At 49.4% G+C, this 14,778-nt stretch overlaps 1 protein-coding gene across 1 annotated transcript in view; it reads left to right on the forward strand.

Annotated features, from left to right (window-relative positions):
• Positions 1-14,778, forward strand: part of trpm2 (transient receptor potential cation channel, subfamily M, member 2) — a gene marked incomplete at both ends in the record, with an annotated part of 128,178 nt that overhangs the window by 85,657 nt on the left and 27,743 nt on the right. The window contains one exon of the mRNA XM_084314042.1: positions 14,228-14,312. Within this exon, the coding sequence (XP_084170168.1) occupies positions 14,228-14,312 (85 nt within the window). The remainder of the gene's footprint in view (positions 1-14,227; positions 14,313-14,778) is intronic.

Consider the following 14,778-nt stretch of genomic DNA (forward strand, 5'->3'; position numbering starts at 1 on the left):
TCAGCTACAAGGTAGGGGGTAGACTGCCCCTCCTCCAGACACCCAAGGGGATTATTCTGCCCCTGCATTAAAATAAGTGGGTGCCTGCCTAACTCTACCTGGATAACGACGTCCTATTTCTGGACCCGGTTCCGGGTGCAGGAGGTTCCGGAGGCCTCAACACGACTGCCTCGGGTGCAGGAGTCTCTGACCCTGGATGGACTGCTTCTTGTGGTGAAAAGCTCTCCTCCGGTAGACGTGCTGGCGTGGTGTTTTGATCATAACATGGACGCATCTGATCCTGATGACGTCTCACCAGCTTGCCGTCCTGTTGTGTCACCCTCCAAGACACTGGACCGGTCCTCTCTGTGAGTGTTGCGGGAATCCACTTCTGGCCTGAGTACCCTCTCACATAGACTGAGTCAGACTCTGTGAACATCCTGTCCCTGACATGCTTGTCATGCTGCTCTTTTTGTTTGTCCTGATTTAGTCCAACTCTATTCGCTAGTGAAGGACGCACTAGATCCAACTGAGTTCTGATTCTCCGGTTCATGAGTAGCTCAGCTGGCGTAGCTCCGGTTGTGGTCTGAGGGGTTGTTCAGTACTTAAACAAGAACCTGGATAGCTTTGTCTCCACACTACCCTCCCCCATCTTCTTGATGCCCTCTTTGAACACCCGCACTGCACGCTCAGCACAGCCATTCGAGGACGGATGGTATGGTGCTGTTTTCACATGCTTTATGCCGTTTTTGTTTAGGAAGTGTTTGAACTCGGCACTAACCAGACTTGGTCCATTATCACTAACCAGTACTGCTGGGATTCCATGGGTGGCAAAAATGTTCCTCAATTTCCCCACCGTCATGGACGAAGTAATAGACTGCATTGGGTGAGCCTCAATCCACTTTGAATAGGCGTCAATGACTATCAGAAACATTTTTCCATATACTGGCCCACAAAAATCCACATGCAGCCTCATCCAAGGTTGGTCTGGCCACTCCCACGGGTGTAAAGGTGCTGCTGCTGGGGCGGCTTGGTTCAACTGACATGAATGACAGCTGCGCACTGCTGACTCTAAATCTGCATCCATGTTTGGCCACCACACATACAGTAACTGCAGGCCAATGTTTTCATTCTTGAGACCCCTGGATGAGCCTCATGAAGCTCCTTGATCATAGTCGGTCTTCCTTGTGGTGGTATTATCACTCTACTTCCCCACAGGATGCACCCGTCCTCCACACTCAGTTCATGTTGTCGTCTCGTGTAAGGCTGTATTTCTGGGTCTGTGCTCTGTGAGGGCCAGGAGCCCTGCAACAACCACTGGTGGACTCTGGACAGGATAGGGTCCCGACGAGTCCAGTCCCGGATGTTTTTTACCTGCAGTGGTGTACCATTCATATGCTCCATAAGCAGCACCACCTCTTCCTCCTGTGGTATATTTCCGGGCTTTATGGGCAGTGGGAGTCTGCTCAGTTCGTCTGCATTCCCGTTTTTTGAGCCCTCCTTATACTCCAAGGTGTACTCATAGGCGGCTAAAATGAATGCCCATCTTTGCATTCTGGCTGCCACGAGTTGTGGGATGCCCTTACTCTCTCCCAAAAGGCCTAGTAGTGGTTTGTGATCCGTCGCAATAGTGCAGTGTTTTCCAAACAGATACTGGTGGAATTTCTTTAGACCAAAAATGATAGACAGCGCCTCTTTCTCTAGCTGTGAATATCCCCGTTCTGCTGATGACAGTGACCGTGACATGTATCCGATTGGCCTGTCGGAGCCATCTGGAAACCGGTGTGATAATACTGCTCCGACGCCATAATGTGATGCATCACAAGCCAAGTAGAGCGGCTTTGTCTCATCAAAGTGCACTAATAATGTTTCAGACTGGAGGCACTTTTTTGCATCCTCAAATGCCTGGGTCTGACATTTTTCCCATCTCCATGGGGTCTCTTTTCTCAAAAGCTTGTGTAGTGGCTCCAATATGGTAGACACATTTGGCAGGAACTTGTGATAATAGTTTAGCATGCCCAGAAAATACTTTAACTGTGTCTGGTCAGTCGGCTGTGGGGCATTTACAATGGCCTGTACCTTGTCAGCCACTGGTTGAATCCCTTTGTGCTTAATTCGGTAACCCAGGTAAACAACCTCTGGTACCATGAACACACATTTGTCTCTCCTTAGACGCAGTCCTGCCGCTGAGAGTCTCTTCAGCACTACCTCTAAGTTGTGTAGATGGCTGGCATCGTCGTCACCGGTCACCAGAATATCATCTATTCTCACCACCACCTGGGGAAGGCCTTGTAGTAGGTTATCCATGGTGCGCTGGAATATGCCTGGTGCTGATGACACACCATAGGGTTGCCTGGTGTACTGATACAGAACCCGGTGGATGTTTATTGTTGTGAATTTCTTAGATTCTTCATTCAGTGGGAGCTGTTGATAGGCCTGTGACATGTCCAATTTTGTGAATTTCTGTCCCCCCCCTAATACTGCCAGCAAGTCCTCTGTTTTGGGAATAGGGTAGTTGTCCAACTTGGACACTGTATTCACTGTCACTTTATAGTCCCCACATATTCGGGTTGTCTTGTCTGGTTTTAGTATGGGCACTATGGGAGCTGCCCACTCTGAAAAATGCACAGGCTCAATTATGCCTGCCCTCTCCAATCTGATCAACTCTGTCTCCACTTTCTCTTTGAGAGCATAGGGTAATGGCCTGGCTTTAAAATACCGTGGCTTGGCTTCTGGGTCCACATACATTTACATTTAGTCATTTAGCTGACGCTTTTATCCAAAGCGACTTACAAGTTCTGTACGACAAGACAGCAAGAAGGGTACAACTCTATCAGCTGAGTTCACAACAATGTTCATCAAAGTGTTGCATGTTACAGTGTAGGTTAGTTTATTAGGACAAGTGCATGACAGTAAGGTTAGATTTTATTTTATTTTTTTAATATCTTGGCTGAAGCCCCTACTAAAGTGCCCAGCTCACCTTTAAAAACATCCTCATGTTGTGCTAGCAGAGCATTTAACTCCTGCTGCTGACCTATCTGTAGTCTGAAAATGGCTCTCCAGTCTAGCCGCATAGCTTTGAGCCAATTTCTCCCCATCAGATTAGGCCCCTCCCCTTTTACCACCAGCAATGCTAATTTCTTGGTCTGCCCTTTGTAGGTGACTTGTGCGTGCATCTTGCCTAACACTCCTACTCTGTCTCTGGTGTATGTGTACAGTTTTATTCTTGTTTGATGGAGTGGCCCCCCTCCCATCTTAGTGTAGGTTTCCTCACTAATAATAGTCATACCTGCACCGGTGTCTACTTCAAAGTCAATGTCATGTCCATTCACCGACACTTGCTCTCTGTATGGCTCCACTCTCTCTCCATCATCCAGATTATACAGATTGTGTGTATAATCCTCCTCTTCATACTCCAGTATGTGGGTTGCACCTAGCCCCTTACGTGACTGCGATCTGCAAGCCAGGGACTTTTGTAACCGCAGTCACTCACAGCCAAATAGCCTGGTGCGCATGCGCTGTGACACCAACGGCGGAAATACACGGCTCGCTCTGTAAGTACCACTCGTTTTGTAACAATGATTTCAAAGGTTTATTAGCAACTCCGAGCTTTCAGACCCCAGCGCCTCGCTGTGTTAAACCCATATTGTACGCTGGGTATCTTTGAAATTCATATCTGATATATTTTTTACACACCCCCAGCTCAGAAGCAGCGCTTGGTGCTCAATACGAGCCTGGTAGCGGCATAGCTGAGAGTGACTGCGGATACCAAAAGCCCCTGGCTTGCAGATCGCAGTCACGTAAGGGGCTAGGTTGCACCCAGTCCATTTCCCCGGTTCTGTCTGGGCTGTCTGACCTGCCGGGGGCTGCGGCATTTTCTAGCCAAATGTCCTCGTCTTTGGCAGTTGTGGCAAACTGCATCTATGAATCGGCAATCCGCCGGCCCGTGATTCCCTCCACATCTGTAACATCCTGCCGACGGTGGTCTGCGCTCCGGTGCTACAGGTTGTAGTTGTCATTTATGAATGGGTCCCTCCACTCCCGTTTGCTGCAGCTCCGCTATATCTTTAGCCGCTGTTTCCATAGAGATTGCCAACTCAATAGCCCTGGCCAACGTGAGTCTGACATCCGTTTCTGATAACAGACGCCTTTGAATACGATCGTCATTAATCCCGCACACCAGTCTGTCTCGAATCATGTCATTTAACGTAGCGCCAAACCCACAATGTTCAGTGATTCTCTTCAGCTCGGCTACAAATGATGACACAGACTGTCCTTGCTGTCTCGTTTTCGAATGAAATTTAAAACGCTCCACAATGGCACTGGGTTTAGGTGTGAAGTGATCACTCAAAAGTTTCAATAGCCCCGTCAAGTCCGAATCTCCTGGCTTACCCGGCAGCGTGAACATTTAAGGCAACCAACTTGTGTTCAGCTTTTCTCTGATTGGCCACGACCCCCCGCCCCCTTTTGCCGCGAGCGCGGCAGAGGTCCCTGCGAGCGGCAGAGGTCCCAAATGATGTACATCAGTGGAGGCTGCTGACTGATTAACTAGAAACTGTACATTGTAACGTTATATAATGTATAATGTTATTTTGTGTTTGTAACGTCATAAAACAACTACCAGATTCACGCGTCACTGTACATCAGTGGAGGCTGCTGACTGATTAACTAGAAACTGTACGCTGTAACGTTATATGTTATTTCGCATTTTTAACGTCATAAACCAACTACCAGATTCACTCGTCACTGTACATCAGTGGAGGCTGCTGACCAGATTATTATTATATTATATTATATATACAATGTACAGTTTCTAGTTAATCAGTCAGCAGCCTCCACTGATGTACAGTGATGAGTGAATCGCGTAGTTGTTTGTGTATTTGCGTGATTCGATTCGGACAAAGATTACAGCTCCGCATTTCATTCATTTCATTTGGGACCTCTGCCGCTCGCAGGGACCTCTGCCGCGCTCGCGGCAAAAGGGGGCGGGGGGTCGTGGCCAATCAGAGAAAAGATGAACACAAGTTGGTTGCCTTAAATTTTCACGAGGGACATGTCCTTTACATTATTACATTGGCGACGAGGATAAACTAAACAGCTTGCAGTTTTAGCCGAACGTTAGAAAAATGACGATGTATGGGAAAATCCATGAGTTTGATCAGGAAAGCGATGATTGGCAGCAGTACGTGGAACGTCTGGAATTCTACTTTGTGGCTAACAAGACGTGTTCGAGATTGATTTTGGCTCGCCTCGAAAGTAGACGAGAGTAGCCGAGTGCAGCCGGGGGAGGAGTCAGAACGTCGGACACTTCAGATTTCACGAGAGCCTCTCGTCTAGTCTCGCATGGCAGATACGCTTTCACGTCACCACACACACATTACACATACTGTCCAGCTCATTATAATGCGATGGCCAAGTGCAAAATTAGATTAGATTCAAATGAACAGCACACCATATACTGATAGTGGAATATACTATTCATAAATCATATACCATAATGTATACCATCTGTTGCGGCTCCTGGCCACCGCAGTGCACGCACACACAACACGCAACTTGAAGTTTATCATGATGATATATGATGAATGAATGAATGAATTAATGAAAACTTTATTTGAAGAAGCTCTTGGTACCCAAACTCCTGTATCAAATAATAATAATAATAAATATATCTGATAGATGGGTAGACGGGACGCGTGCGTCCAGTCCGAATGCTTGTTTGTGATGTTTATTTCACGCTGTCAAAAGCAATACAGGGCTGCGGCATTTTCTAGCCAAATGTCCTCGTCTTTCGCAGTTGTGGCAAACTGCATCTATGAATCGGCAATCCGCCGGCCCGTGATTCCCTCCACATCTGTAACATCCTGCCGACGGTGGTCTGCGCTCCGGTGCTACAGGTTGTAGTTGTCATTTATGAATGGGTCCCTCCACTCCCGTTTGCTGCAGCTCCGCTATATCTTTAGCCGCTGTTTCCATAGTGATTGCCAACTCAATAGCCCTGGCCAACGTGAGTCTGACATCCGTTTCTGATAACAGACGCCTTTGAATACGATCGTCATTAATCCCGCACACCAGTCTGTCTCGAATCATGTCATTTAACGTAGCGCCAAACCCACAATGTTCAGTGATTCTCTTCAGCTCGGCTACAAATGATGACACAGACTGTCCTTGCTGTCTCGTTTTCGAATGAAATTTAAAACGCTCCACAATGGCACTGGGTTTAGGTGTGAAGTTGTGAGGTTTTGCCCGCTGCTCACTACCTTTTCTCTGTCTTCTTTAAGCCTACTGTTAGGAATTCCCTACTCACTCTCTCTAGCCCCCACCCTCTCGTTCCTTACCCTTAGTGGCCACACCTGTTTGATATTCTATTATCTCTCGCACCTGTGGTGGCAGGCTAATTAGTCCCCCTGTGGGCTTTAAATACCAGGGCGCTTCCCCTCGTTTTGGCGTGGGGTCGTGTTGTATACTTGCCGAGTCATATTCTCTAAACATCTAGACTCTTTCGGGAGATCCTCTGTCTGCCTATGCTGTTCCATTCTCCGGCGTCGAGATGTTTGCTCCAGCCTTCGCCAGCTGTCGCCGTTGCCTGTGGGGGAGACTGGTCTGCGCTCCCTGTACTTCCACGGGAGGCACCCCAGCGTTCCACTGCAGACCCCCGCGCAGCTGTTCGTCCTGACGCACATCCAGACCAGCGCAGACTCTCCAGTCCTCAGCGCGCAACGCGCATCTTCCAAGGACGCTCGAGCTTGGCACGCTCTCCAGACCAGCGCGCAACGCGCATCTTCCAGACCCTCGAGCTTGGCACGCTCCTCCGTACCAGCGCACAGACGCGCATCTTCCAGACCTTCGAGCTTGGCACGCTCCTCCGTACCAGCGCACAGACGCGCATCTTCCAGACCTTCGAGCTTGGCACGCTCCTCCGTACCAGCGCACAGACGCGCATCTTCCAGACCTTCCTGCTTGGCACACTCCTCCTCGCAGACGCACCCCGATGCGTCTCTCTGTTCCGACGCGCACACCAAGGTGTGGCGCGCCACTCTGTTCCTCGGCTCCGACAGCGGCTACCCGGTGGACGACGCCCTCGCCACCGCCACTGTTCCGACGCGCACACCAAGGTGTGGCGCGCACTCTGTTCCTCGGCTCCGACAGCGGCTACCCGGTGGACGACATCCTCGCCACCGCCGCTGTTCCAGCGCTCTGTTCCTCGGCTCGGACAGCCAGCCACCCGGTGGCGATGCCCTCGCCCCGTTGCTGTCCCTGTACCTTTACGCATACGCCTGGGTGAGTTTTGATTGTGATGTCACTCACTCAGCGTAGTGCCCTTGCCCCCGTTCCCGCTGCTGTCCCTGTACCTTTACGCATACGCCTGGGTGAGTTTTGATTGTGATGTCACTCACTCAGCGTAATGCCCCTTGCCCTCGTCCCGCTGCTGTTCCCCAGCGTATTGCCTCCTTTAGTTCTCACTTAGTTATTAGTTTGGACATTTCATCTCCCACTCTGTTTTGTTCTCTCGTGGATATTATTTTGGACATTTCATCTCCCACTGTGTGTTTGTTCACACGAAGATAGTATTTACTTTGTTACTTTGTTATTTGGACTGTTCTGCATCTGCTCTGTTTTTGTTCCCTTTGAATATTAACCCTCTCCTCTGTTCTGCAGAGCGGCCCAGATGTTTTCCCACCAGTCCCCAGTTCCTCCCTGTCCCCAGCCCGCCTCCGCGGTTCTCTGTCCCCAGTTCCTCCCTGTTCCCCTGCCCGCCTCCGCGGGCCTCAGTCCCCTCTGTCCCAGTTTCTCCCTTTCTAGTTCCACCTAGTTCCTGGTCCCAAGTTCTCCCCTTCTAGTTCCACCTAGTCCCTAGTCCTCTATCCCTAGCTCTCCTAGTCCCTAGTCCTCTCTCCCTAGTTCTCCTTGTCCCTAGTTTACCTAGTCTCTAGTTCCTCTGTCCCAAGGCGTTCCCTTAACCTTCCCTTAGGCGTTCCCTTACTTTCCCTTAGTGTTCCCTTTTCCTGCCCGCCTCTTAAAGGCACTTTACCTTCCCCTCATGTGTTTCCAGTGTTTTGTGTTTTCCCCCTTAAAGGGACAGTGCCCTTTTTCCCTGTTCTAAATAAATATCTGTTTCTTGGCAAACCATCATACCTGTCTTGTGTTGTGCGATTGGGGTCGGTTACAAACCACAACAGTACGACCCCACCAAATCGACGACCCCAGCCAGCACAGACGGTGTATGTTGAGTTTGCCTTTTTTTTTCTTGTTTCCTCTAGCTCCCCTGTTAGCCCAGTTTAGCTTCCTTGTTAGTCCTGTTTAGCTCCCTTGTTAGCCTGTTACCCCCCTGTAGCTAGCCATGCCCTGGCAGCTAACCCAGTCCCTCAGCAGAGCCCCTGTCTGCTAGCTTAGCCCCGGCTGCTAGCACAGCCTCTATGTTTATGCAGCCCTTGCTGCTGGCATGGGCCCTGTAGCTAGCCATGCCCTGGCAGCTAACCCAGTTTCCCTCTGCATGGCCCCGGTCTGCTAGCTTGGCCCCGGCTGTTAGCACAGCCTCTATGTTGATGCAGCCTTGCAGCTGGCATAGGCCCTGTAGCTAGCCAGGCCCAAGCAGCTAACCCGGTCCCTCTGCATGGCCTCCACTTTTTTGTGTAGTTTTTCCCACAGCTAGGACTGTCCTTCCAGCTAGCTTGTGCTCTCATGCTGGTCCAGCCCTGTCTGCCAGCCTAGCTCCGGCAGCTAGCGCAGCCTCTATGTTGATGTAGCAGTACAGCTAGCATAGGCCCTGTAGCTATCAGTGCCCTGGCAGCTACCCTTTCCCTCTGCTAGCCTGGCTCCGGCAGCTTGCGCAGCCTCTATGTTGATGTAGCAGTACAGCTAGCATAGGCCCTGTAGCTATCAGTGCCCTGGCAGCTAACCTTCCCTCTGCTAGCCCCTTCCCGGTGCTTCCATGGTTACCCCTTAGCTACCCTGCTCGCCCCTCAGTTCCTCTAGACCAGTTGCTCTAGACCCGTTCTCTAGACCAGTTCTCTAGACCAGTTCTCTTGCCCAGTTCGCTAGACTAGTTCTCTAGACCCAGTTCCTCTAGACCAGTTCCCCCAGTTGCCCCTCTGCTACCCTAGTTACCCCTCGGCGACCCTGTTTCTTTTGCTGGCCCCACTCTTGTGGTTGGCTTCCCCTGCTGGCTTGGCCAGTACCTCTTGTTTTGCCCCCTGCCACTCTGTCTGTATTTGTTTTGGGTCGCCGGGTGGCTCCCGTTGAGGGGGGGGTACTGTGAGGTTTTGCCCGCTGCTCACTACCTTTTCTCTGTCTTCTTTAAGCCTACTGTTAGGAATTCCCTACTCACTCTCTCTAGCCCCCACCCTCTCGTTCCTTACCCTTAGTGGCCACACCTGTTTGATATTCTATTATCTCTCGCACCTGTGGTGGCAGGCTAATTAGTCCCCCTGTGGGCTTTAAATACCAGGGCGCTTCCCCTCGTTTTGGCGTGGGGTCGTGTTGTATACTTGCCGAGTCATATTCTCTAAACATCTAGACTCTTTCGGGAGATCCTCTGTCTGCCTATGCTGTTCCATTCTCCGGCGTCGAGATGTTTGCTCCAGCCTTCGCCAGCTGTCGCCGTTGCCTGTGGGGGAGACTGGTCTGCGCTCCCTGTACTTCCACGGGAGGCACCCCAGCGTTCCACTGCAGACCCCCGCGCAGCTGTTCGTCCTGACGCACATCCAGACCAGCGCAGACGCTCTCCAGTCCTCAGCGCGCAACGCGCATCTTCCAAGGACGCTCGAGCTTGGCACGCTCTCCAGACCAGCGCGCAACGCGCATCTTCCAGACCCTCGAGCTTGGCACGCTCCTCCGTACCAGCGCACAGACGCGCATCTTCCAGACCTTCGAGCTTGGCACGCTCCTCCGTACCAGCGCACAGACGCGCATCTTCCAGACCTTCGAGCTTGGCACGCTCCTCCGTACCAGCGCACAGACGCGCATCTTCCAGACCTTCGAGCTTGGCACGCTCTCCAGACCTCAGCGCGCCGACGCGCATCTTCCAGACCTTCCTGCTTGGCACACTCCTCCTCGCAGACGCACCCCGATGCGTCTCTCTGTTCCGACGCGCACACCAAGGTGTGGCGCGCCACTCTGTTCCTCGGCTCCGACAGCGGCTACCCGGTGGACGACGCCCTCGCCACCGCCACTGTTCCGACGCGCACACCAAGGTGTGGCGCGCACTCTGTTCCTCGGCTCCGACAGCGGCTACCCGGTGGACGACATCCTCGCCACCGCCGCTGTTCCAGCGCTCTGTTCCTCGGCTCGGACAGCCAGCCACCCGGTGGCGATGCCCTCGCCCCGTTGCTGTCCCTGTACCTTTACGCATACGCCTGGGTGAGTTTTGATTGTGATGTCACTCACTCAGCGTAGTGCCCTTGCCCCCGTTCCCGCTGCTGTCCCTGTACCTTTACGCATACGCCTGGGTGAGTTTTGATTGTGATGTCACTCACTCAGCGTAATGCCCCTTGCCCTCGTCCCGCTGCTGTTCCCCAGCGTATTGCCTCCTTTAGTTCTCACTTAGTTATTAGTTTGGACATTTCATCTCCCACTCTGTTTTGTTCTCTCGTGGATATTATTTTGGACATTTCATCTCCCACTGTGTGTTTGTTCACACGAAGATAGTATTTACTTTGTTACTTTGTTATTTGGACTGTTCTGCATCTGCTCTGTTTTTGTTCCCTTTGAATATTAACCCTCTCCTCTGTTCTGCAGAGCGGCCCAGATGTTTTCCCACCAGTCCCCAGTTCCTCCCTGTCCCCAGCCCGCCTCCGCGGTTCTCTGTCCCCAGTTCCTCCCTGTTCCCCTGCCCGCCTCCGCGGGCCTCAGTCCCCTCTGTCCCAGTTTCTCCCTTTCTAGTTCCACCTAGTTCCTGGTCCCAAGTTCTCCCCTTCTAGTTCCACCTAGTCCCTAGTCCTCTATCCCTAGCTCTCCTAGTCCCTAGTCCTCTCTCCCTAGTTCTCCTTGTCCCTAGTTTACCTAGTCTCTAGTTCCTCTGTCCCAAGGCGTTCCCTTAACCTTCCCTTAGGCGTTCCCTTACTTTCCCTTAGTGTTCCCTTTTCCTGCCCGCCTCTTAAAGGCACTTTACCTTCCCCTCATGTGTTTCCAGTGTTTTGTGTTTTCCCCCTTAAAGGGACAGTGCCCTTTTTCCCTGTTCTAAATAAATATCTGTTTCTTGGCAAACCATCATACCTGTCTTGTGTTGTGCGATTGGGGTCGGTTACAAACCACAACAGAAGTGATCACTCAAAAGTTTCAATAGCCCCGTCAAGTCCGAATCTCCTGGCTTACCCGGCAGCGTGAACATTTAAGGCAACCAACTTGTGTTCAGCTTTTCTCTGATTGGCCACGACCCCCCGACCCCTTTTGCCGCGAGCGCGGCAGAGGTCCCTGCGAGCGGCAGAGGTCCCAAATGAAATGAATGAAATGTGGAGCTGTAATCTTTGTCCGAATCGAATCACGCAAATACACAAACAACTACGCGATTCACTCGTCACTGTACATCAGTGGAGGCTGCTGACTGATTAACTAGAAACTGTACATTGTAACGTTATATAATGTATAATGTTATTTCGCGTTTGTAACGTCATAAAACAACTACCAGATTCACGCGTCACTGTACATCAGTGGAGGCTGCTGACTGATTAACTAGAAACTGTACGCTGTAACGTTATATGTTATTTCACGTTTTTAACGTCATAAACCAACTACCAGATTCACTCGTCACTGTACATCAGTGGAGGCTGCTGACCAGATTATTATTATATTATATTATATATACAATGTACAGTTTCTAGTTAATCAGTCAGCAGCCTCCACTGATGTACAGTGACGAGTGAATCGCGTAGTTGTTTGTGTATTTGCGTGATTCGATTCGGACAAAGATTACAGCTCCGCATTTCATTCATTTCATTTGGGACCTCTGCCGCTCGCAGGGACCTCTGCCGCGCTCGCGGCAAAAGGGGGCGGGGGGTCATGGCCAGTGGTGCAGTCGTGGTCACACGCGGTTACACGCCGTGTTACCAGATCACTGAGGCAGAAGTACGCGCGATCGCGCACGGATGTGTACTCGCGTGTACGCGCAAGTACCCGGCCACCCATAACAAAAGCGCGTCTTCAACCACGCCCCCGCCCGCAAATACAAACAGATATACACAGATCATTTGACAACAGTATCATGTTACCTGAACCAATGATGCCACCGCCGCTCCCCAAGAGAACCTCCAACGCTCGCGCCCCCCACAACAGAGACAGCTGCCACTCCACAACAAGGCAAGTAACCGCATTTAAAACAGCTTTTCTTTTTTTCTAGTCTATAGGCCCTAATGTATTTGTCCAGATTGACTAAGGTAGGCTATTTGCCTGTTTGTTTCTCTTGAAATAAATAATCGTGGCACTGGAAATAATCATGTTTTAATTCAATGTGATCACTGATTAATCTTGTACTGACAAAATGCAGATATATTCTTACAAAGAAATGTATTTGCCACGCAATCACATTGGAATAATAATAATACAATCATTCAGTAATGAAAAAAATCTGTTCTGTGCGCATGCACGTACCCGCGCGCGAGCACGCACGTGCGCGGCGTGTTACCAGTTCCCATATTACCACTGCACCACTGGTCGTGGCCAATCAGAGAAAAGCTGAACACAAGTTGGTTGCCTTAAATTTTCACAAGGTTTGATTGATTGATTGAAAAGTTTATTAACAGATTGCAGAATGGGTACAGTACAGGGACATGTCCTTTACATTATTACATTGGCGACGAGGATAAACTAAACAGCTTGCAGTTTTAGCCGAACGTTAGAAAAATGACGACGTATGGGAAAATCCATGAGTTTGATCAGGAAACCGATGATTGGCAGCAGTACGTGGAATGTCTGGAATTCTACTTTGTGGCTAACAAGACGTGTTCGAGATTGATTTTGGCTCGCCTCGAAAGTAGACGAGAGTAGCCGAGTGCAGCCAGGGGAGGAGTCAGAACGTCGGACACTTCAGATTTCACGAGAGCCTCTCGTCTAGTCTCGCATGGCAGATACGCTTTCACGTCACCACACACACATTACACATACTGTCCAGCTCATTATAATGCGATGGCCAAGTGCAAAATTAGATTAGATTCAAATGTACAGCACACCATATACTGATAGTGGAATATACTATTCATAAATCATATACCATAATGTATACCATCTGTTGCGGCTCCTGGCCACCGCAGTGCACGCACACACAACACGCAACTTGAAGTTTATCATGATGATATATGATGAATGAATGAATGAAAACTTTATTTGAAGAAGCTCTTGGTACCCAAACTCTTGTATCCAATAATAATAATAATAAATATATCTGATAGATGGGTAGACGGGACGCGTGCGTCCAGTCCGAATGCTTGTTTGTGATGTTTATTTCACGCTGTCAAAAGCAATACAGGTCCAATGCAACACACAGCTGTTACTCATTATACTACCTAAGTAGGTGTGTCTCAGGACACTGCAGGTGAAGGTCTGACTGCCTGAATGAAAAGTAACCCAGTGAACCCACATTATAACAGGAACCATGGCACGTTTCCTCAGTTATTTTGAAACGTCTTTGGTAACTTGTAGAAGATGACAGAAAGGCAGTCTTTGGTCGAGAAGAAAGGTAAACAAATGTGTCATAGGGTCGTCGTCTTAATGGTCTCAAATCAATGTGTAATCGTGTTTAATAATTGTGATTTCAATAGCAATCAAAATAATCGTGATTATGATTTTTGCCATAATCGACTAGCCCTTGTATAGCTGGACATCTACTTTCCACCTTCGCCCGTTGGTCAGGTGAATAACATACACATGGGCTATGCATTAATAACTGCTACATGAGATTACAAGGATAAACTCCATAAGAAGGTTCTGTGGACAGAAAATAAAGTAGCACAATATGCAGAGGAAAGTCTTAAACAAGCAACTTACCCCATGTTGTTCTTATTCCACTTAATCTTGTTTGGCTGTTTAACAACAACATAGTACAGTAGAGCTTGAGGAATTAAGGTCTGACCCCCAGCAGGGTTGGGGATGAATTCACTAAGTGGATTTTCATTAAAAAAGTTAAAACACTGAAAAGACACTTTGGCATGAAAAAGTGGCGCTAACGCACCCGTTGACTTGTGAATGAATGTTCCATCAGCATTTTCTGTTCACATTTTGAATTGAAGGTGAATTGGTCCTGATCCTGTTTGTCCAGGGTTGCCACCATGATGGAGCGTCTGGAACAGGAAGATGACTCTGCTGCTGTGGTGAACAGACTCGCCAGGCTAGAAGAGCAGGTTGTGACCTGATTTTTATAACAGACTTTGAACTGATGCTGCACCTGTGTGTGTGAGTGTGAGAGAGCGAGGTAGTCTGAGTGATTGGAATGTTCCCAGTTCGATTCCTGGGCAGCGTGTCGAAATGTCCTTAACCCCTAATTGCTCCCGATGAGCAGGTTGGCACCTTGCATGGTTGCCTCCGCCGTCTGTGTGTGAGTGAATGGGTGAATGTGAGGAACAAAAATTTTAAAGCACTTTGGATAAAAGTTGTTATATAAATACACCATTTAGACATAAACATAAAGTTGAATGTTGTGCTATTGCAGCAGAGAGGGAAATCAACACTTAGCAGTTATTTTTCTTATTATTTACATATTCACCATACACTCTTATCCCTTATCCGGAGCAAACGTAACATGACTACATTCACACTGCAAGCCTTAGTGCTCAATTCTGATTTATTGCTCAGATCAGATTTCTTTGTTTG

This window comes from Notolepis coatsorum (assembly GCF_963971535.1).
Source record: "Notolepis coatsorum genome assembly, chromosome: 5".
Taxonomy (NCBI): Eukaryota; Metazoa; Chordata; class Actinopteri; order Aulopiformes; family Paralepididae; genus Notolepis; species Notolepis coatsorum.